Genomic DNA, 24,882 nt, shown 5'->3' with positions numbered 1-24,882 from the left:
GGGATACAGAATTGCATAAATTCTGTATCATCACAGACTTCCTTTCCTACAAATAATGTTCATATTAATCTTGTGAGTTCATAAGGTCCAACGTGATCTGGCCTGCTCACCTCTCACACCGCAGCCACTGACACAGCCGTGCGCCAGGTCAGCCAGACCGACTGCCAGGTTCTCTGAATGCGCTGTGTTCTCCCTCTCCAGTTCCACCTTACCCCGACATTTCCTGGCTTATCCGTATTCATCCGCTCACATCCTAACCTCCTTATGCTTCTGCAGCCCCCTCTGGACTTTAAATTCCAGAGGACAGGGACCAGGTTTGTTTTCCTTCAGACTCTTCCCCAGGGTCTAGCAGGCCTTGGCTTGTAAAATAGGTCCTAACTATCTCCCCAATGAATGAACCTGAATGACAGTCTTTTGGCAAAGAAGAGTAACTTTGCCCCAAAGTTCTGACTGTCTTAAGATCTCAAAAAGCAACCAGAGTTTTTCTGACCTTCAGCCTGATATTCTGTGTGTTACCAATAAAACTGTGCTCCTTTTGTAGCTTTTCCTTTCAACTCTTTCATTTGTCTGATGCAAGATTCTTTCACCAGCTTTGGTTTGCAGTTTTCCCTGAAGGCACACTGAAGACCTTTTCGTTTTGGCCCATGGAGGTCCCTGTCTGTTCTATGGAGGTCACTGTGAGCCCTGCTGCAATGGTGACAGTTCTCACAAACCCAGCAGCCTGCTCTGGCCTGGCAGTGACCACACTGCCCATAGGTCACCACTCCCTGGAGGGCAGATTTGTTGCCATGGAGAGGGACAGGCTGGTGAGCAAGACTGGGTCAGCTTGGAGAGATTAAAAAAAAAAAGTGTTGGGTGCCCTTTACTCATACCTGGCAGCTTGCTTTGCAAAGCTTTATAAAAATAATCACAAGACAGAAAACCAACATAAGAATGTTGCTAACAAGCAGGATATAAAACACAGATTAAAACTAAAAACTCAACAGGAGAAAATATATTCAAATTTAAATAAAAGAATCCTCAATTGCAGTACTGTTAATTCCTTTGCACCTGAGCAAAATTGTTATACCAAACAATTCGAGGAAGAGACAGTCTGACCTCACTTTTTTCCAAAGCAATTTTTGTTATTGTTGTGAAATATGTGACACTTACAGAAATAGAAACAAACAACAATGACAATGGACACTCGCCGGTGCTGACTAGCGTGGCAGGCACTTCACTTGACACCCGTGTGTGAGGCTGGTACTACTGGAACCCCCGTTTTACAGACGCAGAGTCTCAGGCGCCGAAGGAATAAGCAACTTCCCTAAGGTCACAAGGGTAAAAGGAGCGGAGCCAGAATCTGAGCGCAGGCAGGCTGACTGCAGATTCCGTGCCCTTAACCACCAGACCACACTGCCTCTCCGTCTGCACGCAGACGAATGTGTGGAACACATGTACAGTTTAAAGATGACACGAATCATCACACACCTGTCCTCTAGCTAAGGAACAGAACACTACCGTAAGTACCTAGAGGCTCACCGTGTGCCCCTCCTCAAGCACATACCCCCCTCTGCCACCTCTCCTCCCCAGGCAGCCACTGTCCTGAATTTTGGGTTCTCTTGGGTTTTGTTAAAGTTTTAATATCTATACCTCTAAATGACACATCGTTAGTTTTCTACTTCATGTATATGGAATCATAATATGTGTATTCTTCTGACTTGCATATATATATATATATATATATTAAAGATTTTATTTATTCATTTTTAGAGAGAAGGGAAGGGAGGGAGAAAGAGAGGGAGAGAAACATCAATGTGTGTGTTGCCTCTCACGAGCCCCCTACTGGGGCCTGGGCCTGCAACCCAGGCATGCGCCCTGACTCAGAATCGAACCATGGACCCTTTGGTTCACAGGCCTGTGTTCAATCCACTGAGCTACACCAGCCAGGGAGAAATTTTATATTTTTTCTACACTGTCTTAATTGTTCTGATTTTGTCTAGTATCTAGAAGGGTAAACCCATACAGAAACATTCACAAACCCAGTCACAAACATTCTTGGCACTTCGTTCCTCAGTGTACTTCTAGAATCTGCTCATGAAGCTCCTTCTGTGAAAACTCCATTGGAATTTTGGTTATAACTGTACTGACTCTATAGATCAATTTGGGGATAATATCTTTCAAATGTTCTTTGGTTATCCTCCTAGTCTCCTAATCTCATGTCACATTTTCCTTCTCTCTGTCTCTCTGAGCCATACTCTGGACTATTCAGATCTACTTCCCAGCTCACTATGTTCTCTTCGATTGTCTCTAATCCCTGTAATCCAGTGACCTTTTTAGTTCCTATTTTTATATTTTGCATCTCCAGAAGTTCCATTTCCTTATTTTAAAAGTGCAGATATTTTATAGTCTTTTATCCTTATTCATATTTTCAATGCTTTAAAAATATTTCTGAAATGTGAAAATATTTATTTATATTTTTGATGGATAAATCCAATAACGAAGTGTTTACAGGTCGAACTCTGCTTTTATTCATGGTGTCTTGTGTTCTTGTGTTTTAAGTGAAAAACTGTGTTTCTCCAGAGGGGATTTCTGTTTATATCTGAGAGTCACCTAGGGTTTGTTTAGGACAGTTATACTGCCATTATACTGTAAGAAAATATCTATTTTAATTTTCTCCTTTCTCAGTGTTTCTCAAAAGAAACAATTCCCCAGTTGATAAAAATATATACTGGGAGCATCTGCTATCAGTCTTGTCAGAAGGATCACAAATTATTCACCCTTCGGAGGATATGAACTAAGATATTAAAATATCTTACAAATCAAATTCTTCACCACTTAGACCTACGTTCGGCTTCAGGAGGACTTCTGTTTGGCTGTGATGTACCTCTAATGGTAAGTGTGGTCCCTCCTGTAGTTTGGTCACTAAACCCCCTGTTAGCTCTACTATGCATCATGAATGTTGACAACGCATGATTTTTACTAATGTCATTCGCATTATGAAACACCGTCAAGAAGCAATCCTATACCCACAGAAATGCACAAACCTGTGAGGGTCATCTGGGTCACAGTTAGGAAGAAACTGAGTGATTGCTTCTGCCACTTCTTCATTTGATAAAACATCCCACAGTCCATCAGTCGCCAGGATCAGCACGTCATCTGCTCCATGCTCGTATCTGCAGAGATCGTAGACTCTTACCTGAAATGAATGGGAATACTCCTGCTTAAGAGGGAGCACATTATTCCTCCTAACAGACTGCTGATTTCCCTTCCCTTGTCCCACACAGCCCCGTGGTGTGCAGGCATGCACTGTGAGGTACTTGATTGTGCAGCAAGCTTTGTGGCCAGGGTAGCCTCCTTTGGAGACTTGCAGTACAGACAGATGGGGCCCGACAGTTGGCCTCAATAGTTTGACCATGAAGAAATGTAATGCCTGAGATGTAGCTGGAACACTGACAGCAGATGCTGTGCTGGCCAGAAGAACGGCCAGGGGCTTGCTTGCTTCCTTCCTTCCTTCGCACATCCATTCCACAAACATTAATTAAGGGCCAGCTCTGGGCCAGGTGCTGTAAGCATAAAGATGAGTAGCAGATTTCTCTTCAAAGCTCTCAGTCTGTGGGGGAGATAAGGCCACTCTAGGGTCCTTAGTAGTTGCTTTGTATGTTTTGGTCTATGATGAGGGAGACACAGCTCATTTAATGCTCAGTGGTCTCCATGATGTCTACATAGACTATCCCCAGGGTAGGCTATAGAGAAGCTAGCAAATGTCACTCCTACCCAACTTCAAGTCCTGGCTCTGTGTATGCAATAACTTTGCATAAGAGAGATTGCTAGCTCCCTATTGGGGTATGCCTACAATGAATTTCTGTGACAATTTGAGCTCCATATGATAGAAAATGTTAAGTAAAGGGAAGTGGGTAGATGTGGGTGTTAGGTGGCCCAATCTTATGCTTGTAGCTAAAGAGCAGATTCTATCTGCCTTCCAGCTCCTTTGAAAAGAGAGGGTTTTAGGGATGAATATAACACCCATTTAATTTCAGGACCTGCCCTGTGTGTAGGATGCCAAAATTTCTTCAAGTACTTTCTGCTGGCCCCCAAAATGCAGAGATTTGAGTTGTTCAAGCTGAAGCTTCCCTGCCCACTACTCAACTGGAAATCTGGTGAACAGAATGGGTGTAGGCTGATAAACAGAAATATGTTAGAAAACATTCCTTTTCAATTCCGTCAAAAAATTGAATCCTCCCTTAATTCCACTATTCACATTTTCACACAGAGTTCTCTAATGCAGTTTCATTAGGCAACATGAAAATCCCTTTCAGTACTACTCCCCAAGTAATTTTTATGTAAATAATAAAAAGCTGGTCTCAACCGTATCCCTCAGGCTCTCCCTAATTAACATCCTTTAAGGTTTTTTACTGCTCCCCTTGTTTCCTGCCCTTTAGCCAATTTCCAAAGCATGCCGACTTTCCACTTACAACTCCGTCTTACACATAAACCTGTGATGCAGAACATTTTGTGGAGAGACTTTCAGGAAAATTGGACTTCCACGCAAGACACCCCACTGCCCGCTTGTCCTCCCAGTGGCAAGGGCTTCAAAGGATTCCAGCGGGCTCTGGAGTCCTGACCGCCCCTTTCTGAAGCCGTAGCTGGCCCTCCGCGGTCAGGCCACACTCATCTCCTCAAAGTCCCCCGTTCAATTCCTTAAATAGCTTCTCAGTGTTCCGGGAAGCCTCACATCAAACTAATGGCCTCTGCGGCTCCCCGGGATTCAGAAACCAGGAAGTGAGTTTCTGCGGGGGAGAGGTGTATTATACCGAGTGTGTCTGAGGGGACCTGCGGAACACGGTCAGGGCCTCCGGTGGCTCCTTCCCCATGCTACCATCTGCCAAGGAAGGGAGAGAAGGGCCACAGGAACCCTTGAGATTCTTGCAGCTTCTCAGAGCAATTTAACTTGAGCAGCTGAGAGAAGAGGCCCGTGTGGATCTATCTGCCCTTTGGGAGCCTTCATTCTGTGTTTACTGAGCATTTACTATATGCCAACTACTTCTTCAGACACTGAAGATACAGCTGTGAACAAAGGTGACAAAGTCTCTTATCACTTCTAACCTAGCAGATGAGAGACAAATTCCAATGTCAGACGGTAGGCTCTCTGAAGAAGAATCAGGCAGGGCAAGGAGAGTGACAGCAGAGTCATTCCAGAAGGTGCGGTTTTGATGGGCCTCTTTAGGAAGCCTCTATCTGAAGAGATCCGAACCAGTGAGCTGATTTCCTACAGTTCCCTTCTCATGCCTCCCTTCTGCCCCTGGGCCCATCCCTTCTCTGGACCGCACCTGGAAAACTCACTGCGTGCCCTTCCTCAAGCACACAGCCCCCTCCACCACCTCTAGACAGTAAGCTCCTAGGGGCAAGTTCCAAGTTGTCCTATTTGTTTCTGTCACCACAGCAGAGCCGGAGCCCTGTACTTGGTGACCATTCACTCAAACAGTAACCGAGGGAAGCAGTTTCCTCGTTGGACACTCCTCCTTGCTGTGCTTACAGTGAACACCCCGGGAGTCAGTTATCTCATCTCCCCGCCACCCCAAGTTCACCCTCTGGAAGCCAGAGATAACTGTTTTGCATTTTTTTTCCTGTGGGCCCAGCAGTATCTTTCACAGCATAAATCATAACAGATCTGCAGGACACATTTGCTGAGACAAAGAGTCAATAGGAGACAAAGAGAGGAATGAAAAAAACTCAACATAGGAGGTCCATTCAGAAGACCCCTAAGCTCAGAGTGACCCAAAACACTTAGCTTGTGAACTCCAGCAGTCATGAAAAGGTAACACGCTGACATTTAACAGAAGTAGCAGACTCGCTCCTTCTCCTTTTCTGTCCTCAGTGGAGCTGCTGAGGAACAACCATCAGTGTCAGGGAGGGAGCAGGAATGGGTGTGGGGCGGGGCAACACAGGAGCCTCGGTTAATATGCCGCGAATTAGCTGTGAGCTGACTGCTCTTGCAGGGCCCTGGGCTCCAGAACACCGAGAGGTCCTTGATGCCATCGCCAGCCCCCTATTTTACACAAGAGCCTGTGACAAGCAACTCTTTAATACACCACCTCCACTTAGTGTTCAGCTGCAGGCTGCTGTTTCAGCGTTTGTCTAATACATGTTTGCATCTTTGCTCTATTACAGATGAAATTTTGGTGGCATGTTAAAGGAGCTCACGTTACTGTAAGCTGACGCTGGCTTCTTAAAACTACTTTTAAAAAGAATCCATCGGTTCTTTCATTTGCCAAATCTCGGCTGCTTCCCTAGGATGCCCTAACAGCTTTCACATCTTGATCAGCTCAGTGGATTCTCCAAGCCTTCTTTCCCTTTCACACCCGCAATGAGCTCCCGCAGCGCAGGCCCCGCTTTCCTTTCCGGAGGAGCAGGAGCCCTGCCTCTGCTACCAGAAGGCCCCACTTCCGGTCTCTGCTTCTCGTCAGCTCTGGGACTTGAGACAAACTGCCAATTTTCTCATGTCTGAAATCATTGTTAAAAAAATTGAAAAAATATCAAGAAAACTAACAGATACTGTACGACCTGTGTCTGCCTTTCTCACAAAGCTGTTATAAGGAGCACATGAGATAATGTGGAGGTTAATTACAAATTCTAATGCCCTGCCCGTCACTTCTTAAGGTACTGACCTCAGGGTGCACCCGAAAGTGACCTAGCTGATGAAAGGAGGTAAGAGCAGGCTCAAGGGACCTGGGGTTCAGTTCTAAGGGTCTCACTTAAAATAACAGTGATCGGGCCTCTCGGTAGTGTTCCCGGCAGAAAAGTCAAGTCGTTCCTAAGGTAAAGGCCGCCATTAGGTCATAGAAAACAGAGCCCCAAGTCTTGTCCCCTGTACCCCTGTGGCCAACCCCAGAAAGCTCAACCTTTAGGGCTTCGAATGTGACTCTTGTACCAGAAGGAAATAAAAAACTCTAGCCTATGTTCTATGGCCCTACAAACCAAGGAGAGTGTTTCAGTACTGGCATTCTGGCACCAAGACTGCATCTGAATTGTGTGTCTTGTGATTCTGTCTCCACTATATGATGTCATGAAGCACACCTGAATTTGGTGGGAAGAGACTTGGAGTTGAGACTAACCTCTGTCCCTTAATAGCTGGGCATAACCACCACGTTTATTTGCATTTCCGTCTGTTGACCCTGCTGGGAATGCGGAGTAAGGTAATGACTCATCAGACGGAGAGTGTCGGGGAGCAGAGTGGGACATCACATGCCTTACATGGCGGAGCTGCAGGGGCCGGAGGCTGGGGTGTGAGAGAGGGCTGCGTGCTTGGCGGCCTTCCATGGTCTGGTTCGGTTTGGCTAACGTGCTACATTTCCACTGGGAAGTGGGGAGGGACGAGGCGTGACTTCTCAAATCTGCAGTGTCTCCTTGTGTGAAATGAAAGGTTAGGACTAGGTGGCCACGGGGGATGCTTACGGCTCTAACATTCTCCTCCTCTTTCATCATGGGATGGGTCAGACCTTGATGTGACCGACCGCATGACCTCAAAGCGTCTGACTGTAAATGAACCAAGGGACATGTAAGTATTACAAATATGTTGGCTGCTCATGCGACCCAAAAGGAGCTGGCTGTTTTGGCTGTGGGTATAATTTTATACTTTAAATATACCACAGATATGCTTGAGGGTTTCTTTTTCCTCCTGGAGTCTACAGACAAAGTAAACATTTGACTTTGGAGGGCGGCTACCATCTGATAGCTCAGGAAGTTTCTAAAGCATCTAAAATGTTAGGTCATGTGAAGAGAAGCCTGAAGGGCACCCAGGGCCTGGCTGGCCGCTAGAGCGTGGACTTCCGTTTTCTCCACGGAGTCTGGGGCTCTGCAACTCAGGGGGGTCAGGAGCTACAGGGAGGCTGTGCACCTTGCATGGTGGGGTGCTTCCATGTCTGTCCCTTTCTCTGGGCCTCCGGCGGCCTTTGGAAAGGGAGGTGTGTGGACTCCACCAGCCTGGCGGTGAGCCTCGCGCACTAAGCGCGAAGCACAGACAGGTCACCAACCCACTCCAGGGCTGTGACACTGAAGATCCTGCTTCACACTGGAGAGCAGCTTATGACAGTGTTATGGGATGAGAGGCCTTTGCAGCACCTGTTTCAAAATTGTCTAAGAATGTGAAAATTCCTAGGACCTACCCCACACCAAGTGATGTAGATGTTCCAGGAAATGGATTCCAGGGGTTTGCATTTTTAAACAAAGTTCTTAAACTGTCCTTAGGTGCATTAATGCAAAAAGAAAATACTGCATGTTTAACTGTAAAATTCAAATGAAATCATTTTTTAGACAGACAGCAGAGGGAAATAATTTCCAGTGAGAGGAAACGTTGGACACAGAATACAATTTGGCTCCTTTTGTGTGGCCGTGAATTTTACGAGTCGCCAAACTAACATTTTTTGGTGTGTGTCAAAGTAAATTTCAAATTCGGTTTTATTCAAGTAGCTGGTTGGCAAGTCTCTAGTCACTGCCCAGTGGGAACAACCCACGTAAATGACACATGGATTTTCGTCCCTGTGAATGACATACAAGTGATTTTCACAGAGACTCTCGAGCTTGAGATGTAGACAGACAGGCTAAGCCACGAGGTTTCTCCTGTGGAAGGTCAGAATTGGATAAAGCAGCTGCTCCTCACTCTTCCTAAGTGATTCCCTGCCCCCAGACATTTTCAAAGTGCTGGTGGTGGGAGAGGATCACATAGCCCCAAACATGCATCACCCCAGCCGAGATGAGAGACGTGCGGGACTGCAGAGAATGAGAAAAATGCCAGTAAGTCTGATAGAAACAGAAAATAGATTGGTAGTTACCAGGGGGTGGGGTGGGCAATGGAGAGATGTTGGTTAAAGGCTACAGACTTCCAGTTAAAAAATGAGTAAGTTCTGGGGACTGAACAACGGCATGGTGATTATAGGTAATAATGCCATATTATACACTGGAAAGTTGCTAGGAGAGATCTGGCATGCTCTCACCACAGGAATCAAAGGGTAATTATATGGGGTGATGGAGGATTAGCTAATGCTATATGTGAGCGTATCAAATCAACACAGTGTACACCTCAAACTTACACAATGTTATGTATCGATTATAGCCCAAGAAAGCTGGAAGAGAAAAGGAAACTGCCAAATGCAACTGCTCAGACTACTAGCGTCTCCTCAGATGGAACTCAGCATTTTCCCTTTGCACAGGAAGACCCATGGTTTGTGGGGCTTGAAGTTTATTCAGTTTGGGGAGCTCTTTAAGAAAAAAAAACATACACCCTGGCTGGTGTGGCTCAGTGGATTGAACACAGGCCTGTGAACCAAAGGGTTGCTGGTTCGATTCCGAGTCAGGGCACATGCTTGGGTTGTAGGCCAGGTCGCCAGCAAAGGACACATGCGAGGCAACTGCACATTGATGTTTCTCTCCCCTTCTTTCTCCCTCTCTAAAATAAATAAATAAAATCTTTAAAAAAGAAAAAAAGAACACAGAAATAATTAAGAATACAAATTTAGATACTAATGTGAATGTTTAGTAAGAATGAGAGAAGAAATTGCATCAAGTTACAGGAATCTTGGGAACTGAGGTCCCTTTCTGTTGAGAAATGCTTACAAAGGAAGTAATTCCTGATTGTAACCTTGCTTTTCCTCTCGAGAACATTTTACTGCCCCCAGCGACAACCAGAACTCAGTAATGGCTGGTATGAGTGAAGGGGCCTGATACGTAAGTTCAGTTAGTTTCTTTGTAAATCTGCCTCTACATTTCAAGCTGTATTTCCTTTAATTAACTAGACAGCTCACTCATCAACTTCTGTTGGTTTTCACTGGAAAGATAGATGATCATTTCTTTTATCCTCAAGACCTCGCAGCAGGGAGGGTGCTTCTACAGGAAGATGGTGGTCGAGCCCCCAAGACGGCCGCCATCAATTCCTTCCCTTGGCACACAAGCCCGCTGCTCCTCCCTTCGACAGGTGGATCCTGATTCCCCTCTCGCCAAACACGGGCCAGCCTCATGCCTTCCTGGACCTCTAGAATGTGGCAGAGATGTTCTGGTACTTCTGAGTTGGTCTTACAAAACCTTGTAGCTTCTGCCTGGGACTCCTAAATCACTTGGTTCTCGGGATGTCTTCTCTCAGAATCCCGCTGCCCAGCCATGAGAAGCTGGAACCAAGGGGGAGGCCATGCGTAGCTGCCTCAGCCAAACTCTTAGCAGACAACTGACGTCAACTGCCAGCTGTGCGAGTAGGCCGTTTTGGACTTCCGGCCCATCCGCTCTCCAGATGACTCCAGCCCCAACGAATATCCACTGTGACCACGTGAGACACTCCCAGGGAGAACCACCCAGCTGAGCCCAGTCTCAGGACTCAACCCACAGGACTTTGAATGATGATGATAAATGGTTCTGTTAAGTGTTCGGGTGGTTTGCTTTGCAGTCAGCAAAGGCACAAAGGCAGTGAGTTGTGCTGGAACACTGCCCAGCTCCCTCTCCCTACAGGATCGGGGATACAGGGCACTGGACACTGAGCCCCTTGGAGACTCCTCTTTGTTCCCTACTGTCCATAAGCAGCACTTGCTCGCTCTGCTCCTGTCTTCCTGCAGGTGGGAAACTGGGGGTGGGGGGTGAGGGGAGATGAAGCTATAAAGTTATTTTCATCTGTCCTAAGTCTCCCCTGCCGTTGGTTGAGAAAACTCAGAAAAAGGCATGGAATTATTTTTCCTCTTCAGACTGTAATAAGCAACAGTTTTCCTTTCTCACAGGCTAAAAAGCAAACTTTAATATGTTTTTTTTAAAAATTTCACTCTGCTTGTTCTTTAAACCAAATCTGCCATCAGTTCTTATTACATTGTTTTTTTTGTGTCTTTTTTGAAGTGTCTCTCAGACAGTTCTCCTCTCAGTTCTCACGGTCCCTGCCGTTGCTCAGCTCCTCACTTCCCCAGAGTCTCGGAGCCTCAGCTCCACAATGGCCTCCCTGTCTGCATCTCCCACCCGCTTGTCTGTTCCCCCATCTACCTGCCGTTACAGGCGAAGACTCCCACCGCCACCATTGTCATGCTGCTCCCCTCGCTAAAGACCTTATCTGCTGCTCTGGGTCCAGGCACTCCACAATAAGTAGCTTTATTATTGCTAATAGCCCTTCAAGCTAATCTTCCAAGTTCTATGACCCTGTAAGGCATGTTTTACTTCACAACAGACTCACTGCCGCTTCCTTATTTCTCTGTGCTCCCCATCTTGCGCGTCTCCAGACTGCATAGCTGTCTCTCCCTTCTCTGAATTCCCCTGGCCGCTCAGGCAGCAGGAATCGCAGGCTTCATGGCTGATTATTCTTTGGCTAGTCTAACCTCCCAACTGGCCCAAAATTCTAATTCCCTGAGGACATCTTCTCCAGTGTTCTGTTCGATAAACACCACTGGACCCTTCACCCCTAAGTGAAGAGCCAGGGAAATTTTGTGGTTTCAATGGAATGTGAAGAGAAACTAGAAGCCAATATTTATTACGCCAGGCTCTGTGCTAAGTACTTTACATATGTCATTCGTTCCTTAGGTTCTTGAGTATAACAACCCCATTGCCCTCTTTTTACAGGAGAGGAAGCTGAGATTTAGGTAAACTAACTGCCTTGCGGTCACCCAGCTAGTAAGTGAAGAAACAGAGCTCGAGCCCAGACCGATTACCAGTCTGCGTTTCTAACCACCACACACCCCACCTCGTACGGTAAGGAGGGGTCTAGGGAGCTTTTTTAAAACAAGTTTTTCCTCTTCTACTACCCAAAGATAATTACCACTATCATTTTTGCAAACTTCAAGATTTACATAAACATAGACACATATGTGTGTACTCATACCCGCACCCTTTTTACCTACTTACGACCACACTCTTTGTATATATAATCCTATCATTTATTACTCTTAGCGGAGTGCAGCCCTGGTCCATGCCGCTCTGTGCCAACACTGTTTCCTATGGATTGGCCAGACTGTCGAGAGTACACGACAGAGTAAACCATGCTCTTTCCCCAAGTGGGGTTTTGGCTGGGGGCAAGAAAAGATACCAAGAATCCGAAGACTGTAAATGTCAAGGTGACAATGTGAGATCTTAAATATTGTGCCTGTGTTCCTGGGAGACAACAGGGGAGTCCCAAGCAGAAGAGTTATTCTCTCTTAATATGGAAGTCAATCCTGGGAATGCCCAACGTGAAGCCTTCCAGAAGCCGGTGGGGAAGGAAGGTCTGGATTTACCAACTACGTAGCAGGCCTTGTGTCAGGCAGTTCCAGAGACCTGCCATCTGCTTCTCCCGGCGCCGTGTGGACATGCATTTCCACCCCGCCTGAAGGGAGGCGGAGGGCAGGGGGGAGTAAGGTGTGAGGCCATGGGTAATGCTGGGGCTGGGCTTCAGATACTCGAGTGTAAGCTCTACCTTCTATTTGAGAAGGCTATGTCTTTTGGATGAAAGGAAAAATAGTATCTCAGTGAAGAAAACCAAGAATGAGCTAAATGAGTGGACTGGAGTTACAAAAAACAGCTGCCTGGAATCCATGACACTGAGGAGGAAAAACAAAGCCGAGAGAAAATCAGGCTCCTTGTGGTCCAGTCCAGCAGGGGCGGGGGGAGGGGACTGCTGAGTTGAGGAGGGGGTGGCTTTGCAAACTGGCCCCCATGCAGCAAAAGACCTCGTTCTTCTGAGAGCTCAAAAGGGGGCTGAAGGCAACAGCACGGTCTCAGAGTGGAGGCCAGAAGGCATGAGTAACAGCAAGAGGAATCCTAGCTCTAGGGAGGACCTGTCATGAGCCAGAAGGGGGGTATGGAGCACAGAACATCTGGAAGTTTGGGCTGCAGGCCTGAGCCAGGCTGTCTTTGTCCTACCACATGATGTGTTGTGCCGGGGCCAGGTGCACTGAAGAAGAGAAGATGTGGAGGGTCTAGGCCACATGCCTTTAGTTCACAAACCCTTTCTTCTTCATGTGGATTCTTTTAGGAGGGAAGAAAAGGGTGAATGGTGAGGAGGGATGGGCCTGTTCCCCTCGTGGGGGAGAGGCCCGCATCTCATGCTGCTACACTACAAGGTGCTGGGGCTGGGGGAGAGTCAAGCACCTCCTGCCTTTGACCCACAGGCCTGTGCTTGGTTGGGGGCGGGGATGGGGGGGGGCCTTGTGTGGAATTTGGTCCTCGGCCAGAGCCCGGCCGCGGCCCTGGGGAGATCTGAGGGAGGCTCAGCGAACCTGGCGGCTGCTCCCCGGGTTTGGCACACTTGAGATTTTTCCAGCGCCTTGTGTTCAGCAAAACTGAAAATGTGTTTGGCGAGAAACCCTCCTCTAATTTTTAAACCCCTGTGCATTTTTTACGTAAATTTGACCCACATGGTTTTGATTTATTTTTTATTTAACTCATCAAATCGAATTAGGAGCTACAATGATGAAGGGAACAATGCTGATTTCCAAGAAGGTTTCTGAGCCTCTTTTCTTAGAACTAAATCACCTCTCCCACACCCCACCATTAAAGCTACCAGACTGAGCTGGGTTTGAAATTTAGAACCCAAATGTGAAATAAAGATCCATGCTTGGCAAAGACCAAGCATAGCAGAGGAATGTTCTTAGGAAGTCACAGTTAGAAAGCCAGGGTGGGGTGCAGTAGGGGAATGAAGACAGGAAGGGAGTCGGTTATTCCTCATCAGATGGTTTAAATCAATTTACCTGGCCTCCCGGGCTCCTGGCTGAGGCCCGGGCTGCTTCTCTGGGGCCTGACTTGACCACTACCACCCAGGGCTTGGAGTTTCTGTCCCAGGACGGGGGACGAGGGTCCCCTGTGCTTTTTCTGCATTCCTCCACACCAGCCAATTCAAGCTGCTCCTCCTCTTCCCTTTAACTTCCTCCCCCCTTCTTGGATCTGGCTAAGGCCTCTCCATCTGGAAGCATTTAAAACGTACAATTTTAATCTCGTGCAAAGGAATATTGGGATCTATGCTACATACCCATTAAGCTAAATTGTAGGTACACAATCTTATTTTGCACAATTCTGTCTGGCCCAGGTTGGCACGCGCTAACGGCCATTACTGTCTTCCCCATTTACTTCTTCTACTACACCATCATTTCCTGCAACTTAGGTCTAAGGCAGTACTTCTCCGAAAAACTGGCCAATGAGGCCCCGAGGCAAAGGTGTCTCCTCAGACCAGATCTCTGTGGTTCCCTCAGTCACCGTGCAAAGAAATTTCCTTGACCTCAGTTTCTCTCCCCTATGCTTATTGATTGAATCATACAGACCTTGGTGTAAGTACTGTCTTGCTGCTTAGTAACTATACCGTGTTGGGGCATTGCTTCACTTCCCTGGGTCTCACTTTTCCATTCTGTAATGTGGGTTTAAAAATCATATATATTTCACAGAGTTGAGGATTAAATGAGATGCTGCATATATTAAAAAACAAACGAAAACATGGTATGCTGACTCAGACTTGTTGTTGTTCTGGTAAAAACTCCACAGTTCTCTAAGCCCATTTAACATTTTCCAGGGGCTGCCAGTTTCCTTTTGAATCCTTCCCATTCCTCAGCAGCGTGGAAACGACCCGCCCACTCCCCGGCAAACCCGCATCACAGAAAACAGGTGACCGAGGTGTCTGATCAACCAACTGGGCCCTGTCACCAGCCCTCGGGGCGTGTGCACACAGGCCCACGTCGTGAACCTACAGTCTCTTCTTGGGGTCCACAGGAGCAGAATGGTTGGAAGAGCTATAACTTGTCTGCAGAGAGATCACTCTCCTCCAAACCAAACCAAACCGCACCTCTTCTCACTTTACACAGAAGGCACATGTGTGTGTACAGGGGTGGGGAGGTGAGAAGGAAATCTTTACTGTGTTCTAAGAAGCAAAATGACTAGTTAGTGTTTCCTGAGACATTCTCCACCACAGGAATATGAGTGGCCCTTCACCTGTCCCTTCTAGACAGGAGAAAGGTGATGGCATCATTTATGCGCTCACTGGTTGCTTCCTGTCTGGGCTTTGACCAGGGATCGAACCCACAGCCTTGACCCGGAACAACACTCTAAGCAACCGAGCTACCCGCCATTTAGTGTGTCTGATAAATGCCTCTCCCCCAAGGGGGCAAAAACACAGAAGGCCATAGGTCTAATATTTATTGTTTTTCTCTGGTCAGGAATAGTTTCAGCAGCAATACCTGGACCCTGGTGTGGGCCAGAATTGAGGGCCCAGGGATCCCCAGTTTCTGGGGGACCTTGGACACTTTTATGTATAATGGTCCACATCATGCAGAATTGCTACAAGGGCTAAAGAAGAGATACTTGCAAGCTCTTGACAAGTGACAATTATTATTTCTACCAAGCTAACTTCAACTGAAATCCTAGGTGATTTCAGGAAATCAGTGTGTCTTCCAGGCCTGATACGTACTCGAGATCTCCCGAGCAGTGGCCTCCCAACCTCCTATGGCTAGGTGTGCTGCCGGTGCCAGCCCCAGCAATAAAAGAAACTACCCCTGCTCACCGTCCTGCCAAAGGGGTGGGCTGGGAGACTGCCCACCCCGGCTCTGGCCTGCACGTGCAATCTGAAGGGGCAATCTACGAAGGCAAAGGTGCTTTCGGCCTAGTATCTGGGGTGAATCGGGTGGGTGAGGTTCCTCTGGGGTCATGTGAGACCAGGAGAATGAGAAACTGGGTTGACCAATAGCAGAGACATACAGAACATGGCTGGTCACATTAATGGCAGAACACGCTCATGGAAGTGACAGACACCCACTGCCAAAGCTGTCCGGGGCCACCCTGGTCCAGAACCACCCTCACATACAGCTTGTCTGTTCAAGGTTTCTGCTGGTAGACACCAGAAACATGTCTTCCCATATCAGCAACATAAACATTTCCCTTTTTCTGAGTTAGCTGGAGTGGATTTCTGTTTCCTCCAACAGAAAGAGCCTTCACTAAAACAAACAGCACCCACCCTTGGGAAGAACATGCAGATGGTACTACAGCTAAACATTCTGGGCATTCCCAGGGCAAGGCATCGCTTTAACGATTGATTACACAGGAGGTAAACACCACTGCTTCCCTCCTCCCTGGTTCCCTCCCACTGTAGAAATTGGAAGAGTTAAAGCTCTCTCCCTCCCAGCCTTCCCAGCAGCGAGGGGATGTCACGTGACATAGTTCTGGCCAAAGAGATGCAACTGAATATCTGTTCACACAGCCACCGCCTCCTTCCTGCCCTGCGTGAACCCGCTGTGCTTGGAGGTGCTGCCGTGGCCTTGCAACCACAAGGCACAGGTCAGACAAGGGCGCCCCAGCCCTGGCACATCGGAGATGCTGTCGCGGCACTAGCAGCCACCAAATTGAAAGAAGCAAAATCTTTTCTAAGTTACATACTCTGAAACAGAACTTGATGTTGTTTTTTGTATTGTAAGAAAAATGATTTTTTTAAGCTAAATTTATGGCTTGTTCACAATTAGTTTCTCCAAACATCGACTGAATGATACTAGCTCTCCAGGTAATTAAAAATCTAAGAAGGAAGAAAGTATATACATCAACAACTATGCTACGGATATGCTATAAAAATGCTGTAAGAGGCAGATATAATCCATATATCTGGAGGGGGATGAAGACTTCACATCTGGTTGGGGGAGGGAGAAATCAGGGAGGTCTCCACAGAAGAAGCATTTAAGTTAAACCCTAGAGAAAACAATAATTTGGATGCGTGGAAATGGGCCGGAAGGGCATTATAGGGAGAAGGAATAGTTTAAGTAAACATGGAAAACTGAAGGTCATGTATAGGAAATAGTAAATTCCTCCTGACTGTAGTAGGGGTACAAAAATCAGATTAAAAAGGTAGACCAGTTTAGTCCTGGCTGGTGTGGTTCAGTGGATTGAGTGCTGGCCTGTGAACCAAAAGGTCACCGGTTTAATTCCGGGTCAGGGCACATGCCTGGGTTTTGGGCCAGGCCCCCACTAGGGGCATGTGAGAAGCAACCTGTTGATGTTTCTATCACATATAGATGTTTGTCTCCCTCTCCTTCTCCATCCCTTCCCCTCTTTCTAAGCAAATAAAGAAAATCTTTAAAAAAAAAAAATGTTAGACCAGTTTATAACAAGCCTTGAACACCAAGAGAAGCAGTCTGGGCCTTATACTCCACGTCATGAGGTGCTGTTTACAGCTTCTAAGCAAACAGGGTCAGAGTAGCTGTTTAGGAAAATGTACTTGATTGCATGAGGGGGCCTGGGGAGGCTGGCGGAGGACAGCAGGGGCTATGCAGCCTCCGGGACAACAGCACTGAGGGTGTGAAACAGGATGAAGTGCGGATGGAGTGGGGAAAAGAAGCAAATGCGGGAGACGCGGCAGAAGCACAGGCAGCACAAGTCCGCTACCGTCTGGACACGAGGTGTGGGTCACGGGAGAAGTAAAGTAAGTAAACATTTTGTTATACAAAACAGAAACAAAAACCTCATGTGGTACCTCCGGAGCTGCAGACAGGAACGGCTTTATGTAGATGTTGGAGTCGTGCACCTTCAGGTCGTGGTCCCCCAGGCCCCTGGTCACTCCAATAGTCGCCATCACCCGGGCCTGGGGGTGAAAGCAGAGGGCCGTGAGAAACACACACCGGCAGAGGGAGGGTTCCCATATGACACAGCCGTGTGGGCGAAGAGAGAGGCAATGATCTTCCGATGCCTCTTGCCCCTCTCTCTGTGCCCGTTGCTACTAACCTATGTACGCAGCAGTTTCCAAGGAAGGGCTCACCAAGATCGCTTATGTCCTTACGGAGTGGCTTTTCCACCAATTATCTTAAGTTTGGTGGGTTGCTTTTGTCTCTTCTCAGCTTCCTTTTGTAGAGACTGGAGGGAATGGTGTCCAACAAACTGTATCTAATACATGCGTGATGCCTATAGCACTAAAATTAGTTCAAACCCAATCCAACCGCGTCTGTAATATACCCACTCTACAAGCGTTTGCTGAACACCAGCTTTGTCTCTGGGTCTCTAACAGGCTCTAGTAGAGCAAGTAAAGAAGTCAGTAGCAGCCTCTGACCTCCCGAAGCTCACATGTCATACTTCACGGCTGGAGAAAACCATTAGTGACTCTGTAACCCCCTGTCTCCAGATTCCAACTGGGTGGGAAGACCCACAGGTCACTTGGCTGTAACCACAGTCTTGCTTTAAGGAAGCAAAACTACTATTCTAATGCCTCCACGGCCAGCCTTAATACCTCCTAGGATGCCACAGGTCTGATTTACCCAAACATTTAGTGAGCACCTGCTAAGTGCAGACACCATGCAGGAGGGGACAAATGTCTATGGACTTGTCCCTACTATAAAGGAACTTGGTAAGGGAGCTGAGGGACACACGTGTAATGATACATAGAATATGGCCCAGTGTGGAAAGATATACAAACAACAGGTGAGGTGAGTTCAAAGAAGGTAAAAGTTCTGCTGAGGAGATTCCCCGGAGATGGTACCAAACTCTGTGCAGAAGGACACTCAGTATCAAGACAGGTAAGCACAGAAGGATGGAGTAGAGGTCACTCTGGGTGGCGTGAAGGCCAAAGGCTTAACACCTGGATCACCAATTACATACCTGGTGTAGTGTCAGGGTTCAGAAGCCCAAGCCCGAAGCCCCACTCTATTACTTGGGTAATAAGAATAACTTATAAAGCCCTGACCATTGTGGCTCAGCTCAGTTGGCTGGGTTCCATCCTACAAAGGGAAAGGTCCCCGGTTCGATTTCCGGTCAGGGCATGTGCCTGGGTTGTGAGTTCGGGCCCCAGTCAGGGCGTGGACAAGAGGCAACTGACCAATGTTTCTCTCTCGCATTGATGCTTCTCTCCCTTCCTCTCTCCCTCCTTTCTTCTCTCTTTAAAATGAATAAAATCTTTAAAAAAGGATAACACACGCTAAGAGACATTATAATCTAACATATTACCATCACATTCCTCTTAGTTCCCCCGCCCCAAATCTGTGGAGTCTGGAGCTGGTTTCAGATTAGAAGGCGGGTAAGTTTACATTAAAAATGGAAATGAAACCATGAAATTCTTTTTTAAAGGCAAGACTCAAAGGGGGCAAAGTGTAGACACTGCTGTGAAGCCCAGAGACCTCTGGTGGGCAGGGCTGCGGACCCTCTGCTCTGCTGGGAAGCTGGACCAGCTCCCTTCTTTGAAATTTGGGGCCTTGGAGTCCCTGCCCTCCCCGCTGCTGCCGCTGTGCCTTCTCTGTGGGCGTATTGGTGCAAAGAAATCTGACGTTTCTGCTGGTGACTGAATGTGTTTACAAAGTCTATAGGTGTCACCCACCCAAGTCCTTAGAAGCACTGGCAGAAATAAATGGAAAGTAACGGCTGCCCAAGTAGAAGCATCCTGGGACCTCTGGGTAGAGTATGCAGAGAGAAAAGAGAAAACCCCTGTAAAGGATCTAGACAGAACTGATGATGTGCTGCCGTTGTAAAGCCGCCATTTCACAACGCTGTGGAGTCCTCAAACAGGGTGGGGTGCTTCTCTGGTGCGGGGCAGGCCTAGAGACGACCAGAGGGAGCCACGGTGGCTCGGAAACAGAGCAGCAGCTCCAGGGACAGAACTTGCCGGCTCTGTCACAGAGCTGCCCAGCCTGAATTCACGGAAACGCCTGAGGAGCTTGATGTCTGGGTACACTGAACTTTCTGCCTAACTGGGAAAACCTTGCTCCTTTATTATCTGATTGTTGATAACCTTCAAAGAACACCTTTGTCCATTTTCCTGTTGTATGAAGGAGAGTGTACTGAGCATCACTGAACAGCTTATTTAATACTCATGCATTTATAGAAGGCCTGTCAGGTAGCAGCCTAGACCGGTACTAGGGACACGCAAACAGGGTGTGGCCCTGAGCCCACTGGGTAAAGCAGGGTGATACCAAGAATCTCGGCCATAGAGCACTCCGGGTGCAGGTGGAGGTCCCTGGGCTGAGTGATCTGTGTGAACGGCAGCCCCCTCTCCCTGCAATGAAAGGCTCAGATAATTCTATCAGGAACAGAGCCCTTCCTTGTCATGATTCTCAGCCACGGACAGTTAGGCAGAAGCTGTCCCATCTCCAGGAAAGGGGCAAGTTAGTTTGAGAAGTGATCCCTACATGGATCAGATACTGACGTTTCATTTCCCTCCAGGAAATGCCTCCTTCCAATGAAATCACTGCGGGGCCACAATGAGCCCCCAAACCTACCTGCTCTCTTCCTCAGATGCACTCGAGTGCACACACACACACCAATACACACTCAAGTTCTACTAAGGAAGGCATCCTTCATTTTTCTTATGAGTCACTTCCTCCTGCTAAAAACTATCAAATGCTAAAAAAAAATTTCAGTTGAACATTCTTCTTAATTTGACCACATTTTTCACTTCTAATTGGAACTCTCAGCACCTAGTTGAAATGTACGTGTCTGCAGGAAGAATGCAATGATTCAGAAGGCGTTTGTTCTGTGGGACATAGCTTCAAAGCTTCCTCATCTCCGCTCCGGGACTGCAACCGCCCCCAGTCTCTGCTCACAGCCCACTTGGAGACTGACAGCTTCCCTTCGCTGCAGCACTGTGCCTGCTGCTCAGTGTGATGCTGACTGGGGCCCTGGGAGCTGGTGATGAATGGTTGGTGCTGTGTGCCTGGGCTCGGGTCCAGGTGACCCTATGACTTAGTCACAGTGAGGCTCTGGATCCCCTCTGCAGGGCAAGTGGAGAGGCAGACTTGCAGGGCATGGACTTCCATAGTGGAGTGTGAGAGCCTGAGGAGGAGGCAGAGGACCATGGCTCCACATCTGGGACCACCGCTTGCTGGCTGGGTGACTTTGCCTAAGCAGTTTTAACCTGAGTTCCAGCTGCCTCGTATACCAAATGGACAGCATAAAGCCAGCTCTGCCTGCCTTGTGGCTTGTTATCAGGTATACACTGAGATGTATGTGGCTCTGGCTGTTGTGGCTCAGTGGACTGAGTGAACCAAAGGGTTGAACCGAAGGGTTGCCTGACTGGATTCCCAGTCAGGGCACATGCCTGAGTTGCAGGCCAGGTCCCCAGTAGGGGGGTGCATGGGAAGCAACCACACAATGATGTTTCTCTCCCTCTCTTTCTCCCTCCCTTCCCCTCTCTCTAAAAATAAATAAATAAAATCTTTAAGAAAAAAAACAGATGTATGTGAATGTGGTCATGTTTACACACTATAAAGTTATGCAAATGGGTTGAGAAGGGACGTGTTATTTTCATAAAACTGACTTTCATCCCTTCAGCTCGCCACACCCCTCCCCAACCCTGCCAACTCCTTGGACCCTCAAGACAGGAGGCCTGAGGGATGGTGGAGGGGATATTCTTTCAAGCTGTCAAACCTACAAACCAGGAGCTGCTGAGTGGAAGCACGGATTGCCACGGGTGAAGCAGAGCCAGCCTTGCTGGCAGTCTGGGGGAAGGGAACGTGCCTACCTTCTTGCCTTCTCCGTATATAAGGGGGAACTTCAAGTCATCGTCCTCAATGGTTTTGTATGCCCTGTAGGGGGATAAACAACATTTTAAAAAAGGTTTGCACTCAATTAGTGACCCTGCCCTGATCTCTTTTCCCTGAGACTCCATCCACTCACCACACTGCCAATCTCCTTCTTTAGAGTTATCCTTCCTACAGAATTGTGTGTGAGCATATTTTAACAAACCAGAAAAGAACAAGGATTCATATGCTTGAATACAAGTTGGTATATTCATAATGAACAAGATGGGGAGACGAGTTTCTGTCCTGAGTATTTAGTACCCGGGCAATAATGAATGAAGTGCCCCAGCGGCAGGGACAGGGTGCTTGTCCTTACTCCGAAACCGTGAGAAACAGCAGAGCTTGGATGGATGGAGTGTGAAAATGCTGCAATGGCTAGTTCTCCCCTTCAGGGGTTGTTTACACCAAAGCAGCCTCGTGTTGGCATGGCCGGAAAAGGAATACTTAGAGCCTGTTTGACCTCAGCACGATATTCAGGGTTGGCAGAAAATTCTGTTTCACAATAGCTATTAAATGGCCATTTGACACACAGAAAGAATAAAATTCAGTTTATGCTTTGGTGGTTTATTCCTGACACAGTTGTCCAGATGCCACCGCACACGCACCGGAGGCTGGCCCGGCCACGGCGAGACAGCGGACGGAACCGTGCCTTTCCATCCTGCTCGTGAGGCATTTGAAAACCAAGCAAGCAGCCCTGGCTGGGTGGCTCAGTTGGTTGGAGTGTTGTCCTGTACACCGAAAGGTTGTGAGTTCGGTCCTCATTTGGGGCGTGTATGGGAGCCAATGCAATGATGTTTCTCTCTCACATCAATGTTTCTCTCTCCTCCCCCACCTTTCCTTTCTCTGGGCGGGGGACGGAATTAATAAACATATCCTCAGGTGAGGATTAAAAAAATTTTTTTAAAGCAAGCAAACACGCACCCAATTACTACTTGCACCCTGGGTAAACAGCTCCACCTTTCCTGGTCTAGTTTCCTCATCCAGAAAGTGGGGATAATCACACAGAATATCAACAGCTGGGTACAGCACCTGACACTTAGTAAGCACTCAGTTTATGAGAGCTGTTGCTAATAGCCAGTAGATGGTTAAAACTTGGCACACCAGTTCCCTTTTCTTCACAATGGGGGTGGTACTGCCTATTCGCCACCTCAGAGAAGCATTAGGAAGACGAAGTAAAAGCTGGGGTAGGTTCTACTAGATTAGATTCTAGAAGCAAGATGCTTTTCTAAAATAATGTCTCCTGAGTGCATGAAAAAACTAAGGTGAGAAATGGCCTCCCAGTCCTAGATATATCTAGGCAACTTGGGCACAAAGCTGAAATAAAATTTATGGGTTCTCTTGAGATACAAAGGAATGTAACCCAATTTCCAAAGAGTTCAACCCCAAACCTGCAGCAGGTACATCTTTATTTTCCAGGAAATTGTTTAGTTGAGCTGGGGTGGAGTGTGCTCACATTCAGCACTGCTCTCTGGGCAGGTAGATGAGCCCCTCTGGACCTCAGGCCCCTCGGTCATCAGAGAGGGCAGACGCCGGGGTGCACAGTGGGCCTGCTGGTGGGCCCCAGCGGGCTATCGAACGTGACAAGCTAAAGCAGCATCCAGCACAGGGCCTGGCTCACGCTGTGGCTGCCATGAGGTAAGCCCAGAGGGGCTCTAGAATCGGACTGTGAAAAACAGAACCTCTCCCCCCTAAATCTACCAAATTCACACCAAGTGAAAACAGCTACTTAAATCTTTTTTATATTCACAAGAACCATTTAAAACACTGTATGTAGTACACAAGTCATGGGGCTATCATTAGAACACAGACTCTGCTTGGGGGTTGAATGGGTTTGCAGACCAGGCTTCTCCACCTTGGCTGCACAGGCAGTCACTGGGAGGGCTTTAGAGTATCCTGATGCCCGGGCTGCCCTGCGTAGCCACGCAATCCGACCTCCGGGGATGGGACCCAAGCACTGGGAACTTTGTTAAGCTTCCCGAACGATGTCAATGTGCAGCCAAGGCTGAGAACTGCTCCTGTAGACCCAGTGTCATCAGCTAACAGCGACGGCCCTGTCAAGTGGACCCTACAGATGACAAACTATATAAGTCAGGGAAGAGGAGGGAGATGGCGTGAGAAAGGCTCTGAGATGAGCAGGAGCAGGACTTGGGGACCGTGGAGAGGAAGTGTGGGGAGTGGGAAGACAGGCTCAGACAGAGAGGAGGACGCAGTGGGGCCAGTGCCGAGGGAGGGGCTGGGGCCTGGCGACCTGGGCACAGGAGTCGGACTTCAGTGGGAGGCGGCAATATGAGAATCGACAACTGGAGATTACTTAGAGCTCAGCAGAGACAGGCTAAGGATGATCTTTTTTTCTTGTTTTTTATTTTTTAAGTATTTTTAATTGATTATGCTATTACAGTTTCCCCAATTTTTTCCTCTTTATCCCCCCTCCACCCTGCCCCAACCCTCTAGCATTCCCCCCACTTAGTTCATGTCCATGGTTGTGCATACAAGTTCTTTGAGTTCTGTTTCCAATACCATTTTTTATCTCTCCCTATTTGTGTTATGCCTACCAATTATGCTTCTTCCCTGTACATCCCCCCCCACCAAACTCCCTCTGTGTGATGTCCATTTCTCTGATTCTGTTCCTGTTCTGGCTGTTTGCTTAGTTTTTATTTTCATTGTTTTTCTTTTTTTTTTAGGTTTATTTGTTAATAGCTGTGGTTAAAGTTCATCATCACCAAGCTCTTATTATATGAAATGTTAAAGGGGCTTACCTAAGAAAAAGAAGATCAAAACTATGAACAATAAAAGGACAACAAACTTGTAACTATTAACAAAAAGGCGCTCTTAACGGGCTTAAGAAAGGCAGCGACAACACAGTTCCCTGACTCCACCACAGCCCAGGTAACCGACCTCTCTGAGGGCAGAGAATTTCAAGAGCGTGAAGTTGGTGGCACCAAAGCTCTAAAAGATGGTTCACCCTGGAATTTCACCCACAGGATCAAGACAACTGTAAATTCTAACATTAAATTTTAGCTTCTGTTTCTTCGAGAACAACAACAAAACCCCTAAAAACAGAAAAGACAACTCTGGATAAGGAAGGGTTTTTCTCTTCCTGCCACTGTTGGTTTTCGATCAAGTGTGAGTCCTCCCCCTGCCCCCTCTCCCCCACAAGTGACAAGGGTGAATGGCAACAGGTAGCATAGAGAGAAAGCACAACCCCCTCCCCCTTGATCTTTCGGGGTCCTGACCACAGTTCATCATGAAGGTAGCTAGACTTCTCTCTACAGTTAAAGTCTTGAATAATAAAGAATAAAATACACAAGAGTTAAAACTGGTAACTTGATTAAAGTCTGTCTAAATTAATGACAGCTAAAAATAATGACAGCAGCTAAAATCTACCGAAAACCTTCTATATGCCAACACCAGGCTCGGTGTGTGCTTCCGAGTCTAAAAGTCGCTCAGA

General features: G+C 47.4%; 1 protein-coding gene and 1 long non-coding RNA gene across 2 annotated transcripts in view; one reads left to right on the top strand and one right to left on the bottom strand.

Moving 5' to 3' along the window:
* LOC118499040 overlaps positions 1 to 12,520 on the top strand; it is a 73,189-nt gene extending 60,669 nt beyond the window's left edge. Inside the window, exons 2-3 of the long non-coding RNA XR_004901537.1 lie at positions 6,151 to 7,537; positions 9,092 to 12,520. This is a non-coding gene — a long non-coding RNA (uncharacterized LOC118499040). The remainder of the gene's footprint in view (positions 1 to 6,150; positions 7,538 to 9,091) is intronic.
* PPM1H (protein phosphatase, Mg2+/Mn2+ dependent 1H) overlaps positions 1 to 24,882 on the bottom strand; it is a 243,245-nt gene that overhangs the window by 19,506 nt on the left and 198,857 nt on the right. The window contains exons 7-9 of the mRNA XM_028531950.2: positions 21,377 to 21,440; positions 17,411 to 17,518; positions 3,027 to 3,178 (exon numbers count right to left, since the gene is read on the bottom strand). Of these exons, the coding sequence (XP_028387751.1) occupies positions 3,027 to 3,178; positions 17,411 to 17,518; positions 21,377 to 21,440 (324 nt within the window). The remainder of the gene's footprint in view (positions 1 to 3,026; positions 3,179 to 17,410; positions 17,519 to 21,376; positions 21,441 to 24,882) is intronic.

Source organism: Phyllostomus discolor, chromosome 2 (genome assembly GCF_004126475.2).
Source record: "Phyllostomus discolor isolate MPI-MPIP mPhyDis1 chromosome 2, mPhyDis1.pri.v3, whole genome shotgun sequence".
In the NCBI taxonomy this organism is placed as follows: Eukaryota; Metazoa; Chordata; class Mammalia; order Chiroptera; family Phyllostomidae; genus Phyllostomus; species Phyllostomus discolor.
Note: the sequence above shows the minus strand (reverse complement) of the source record. Positions and strands in the feature narration are given on the sequence as shown.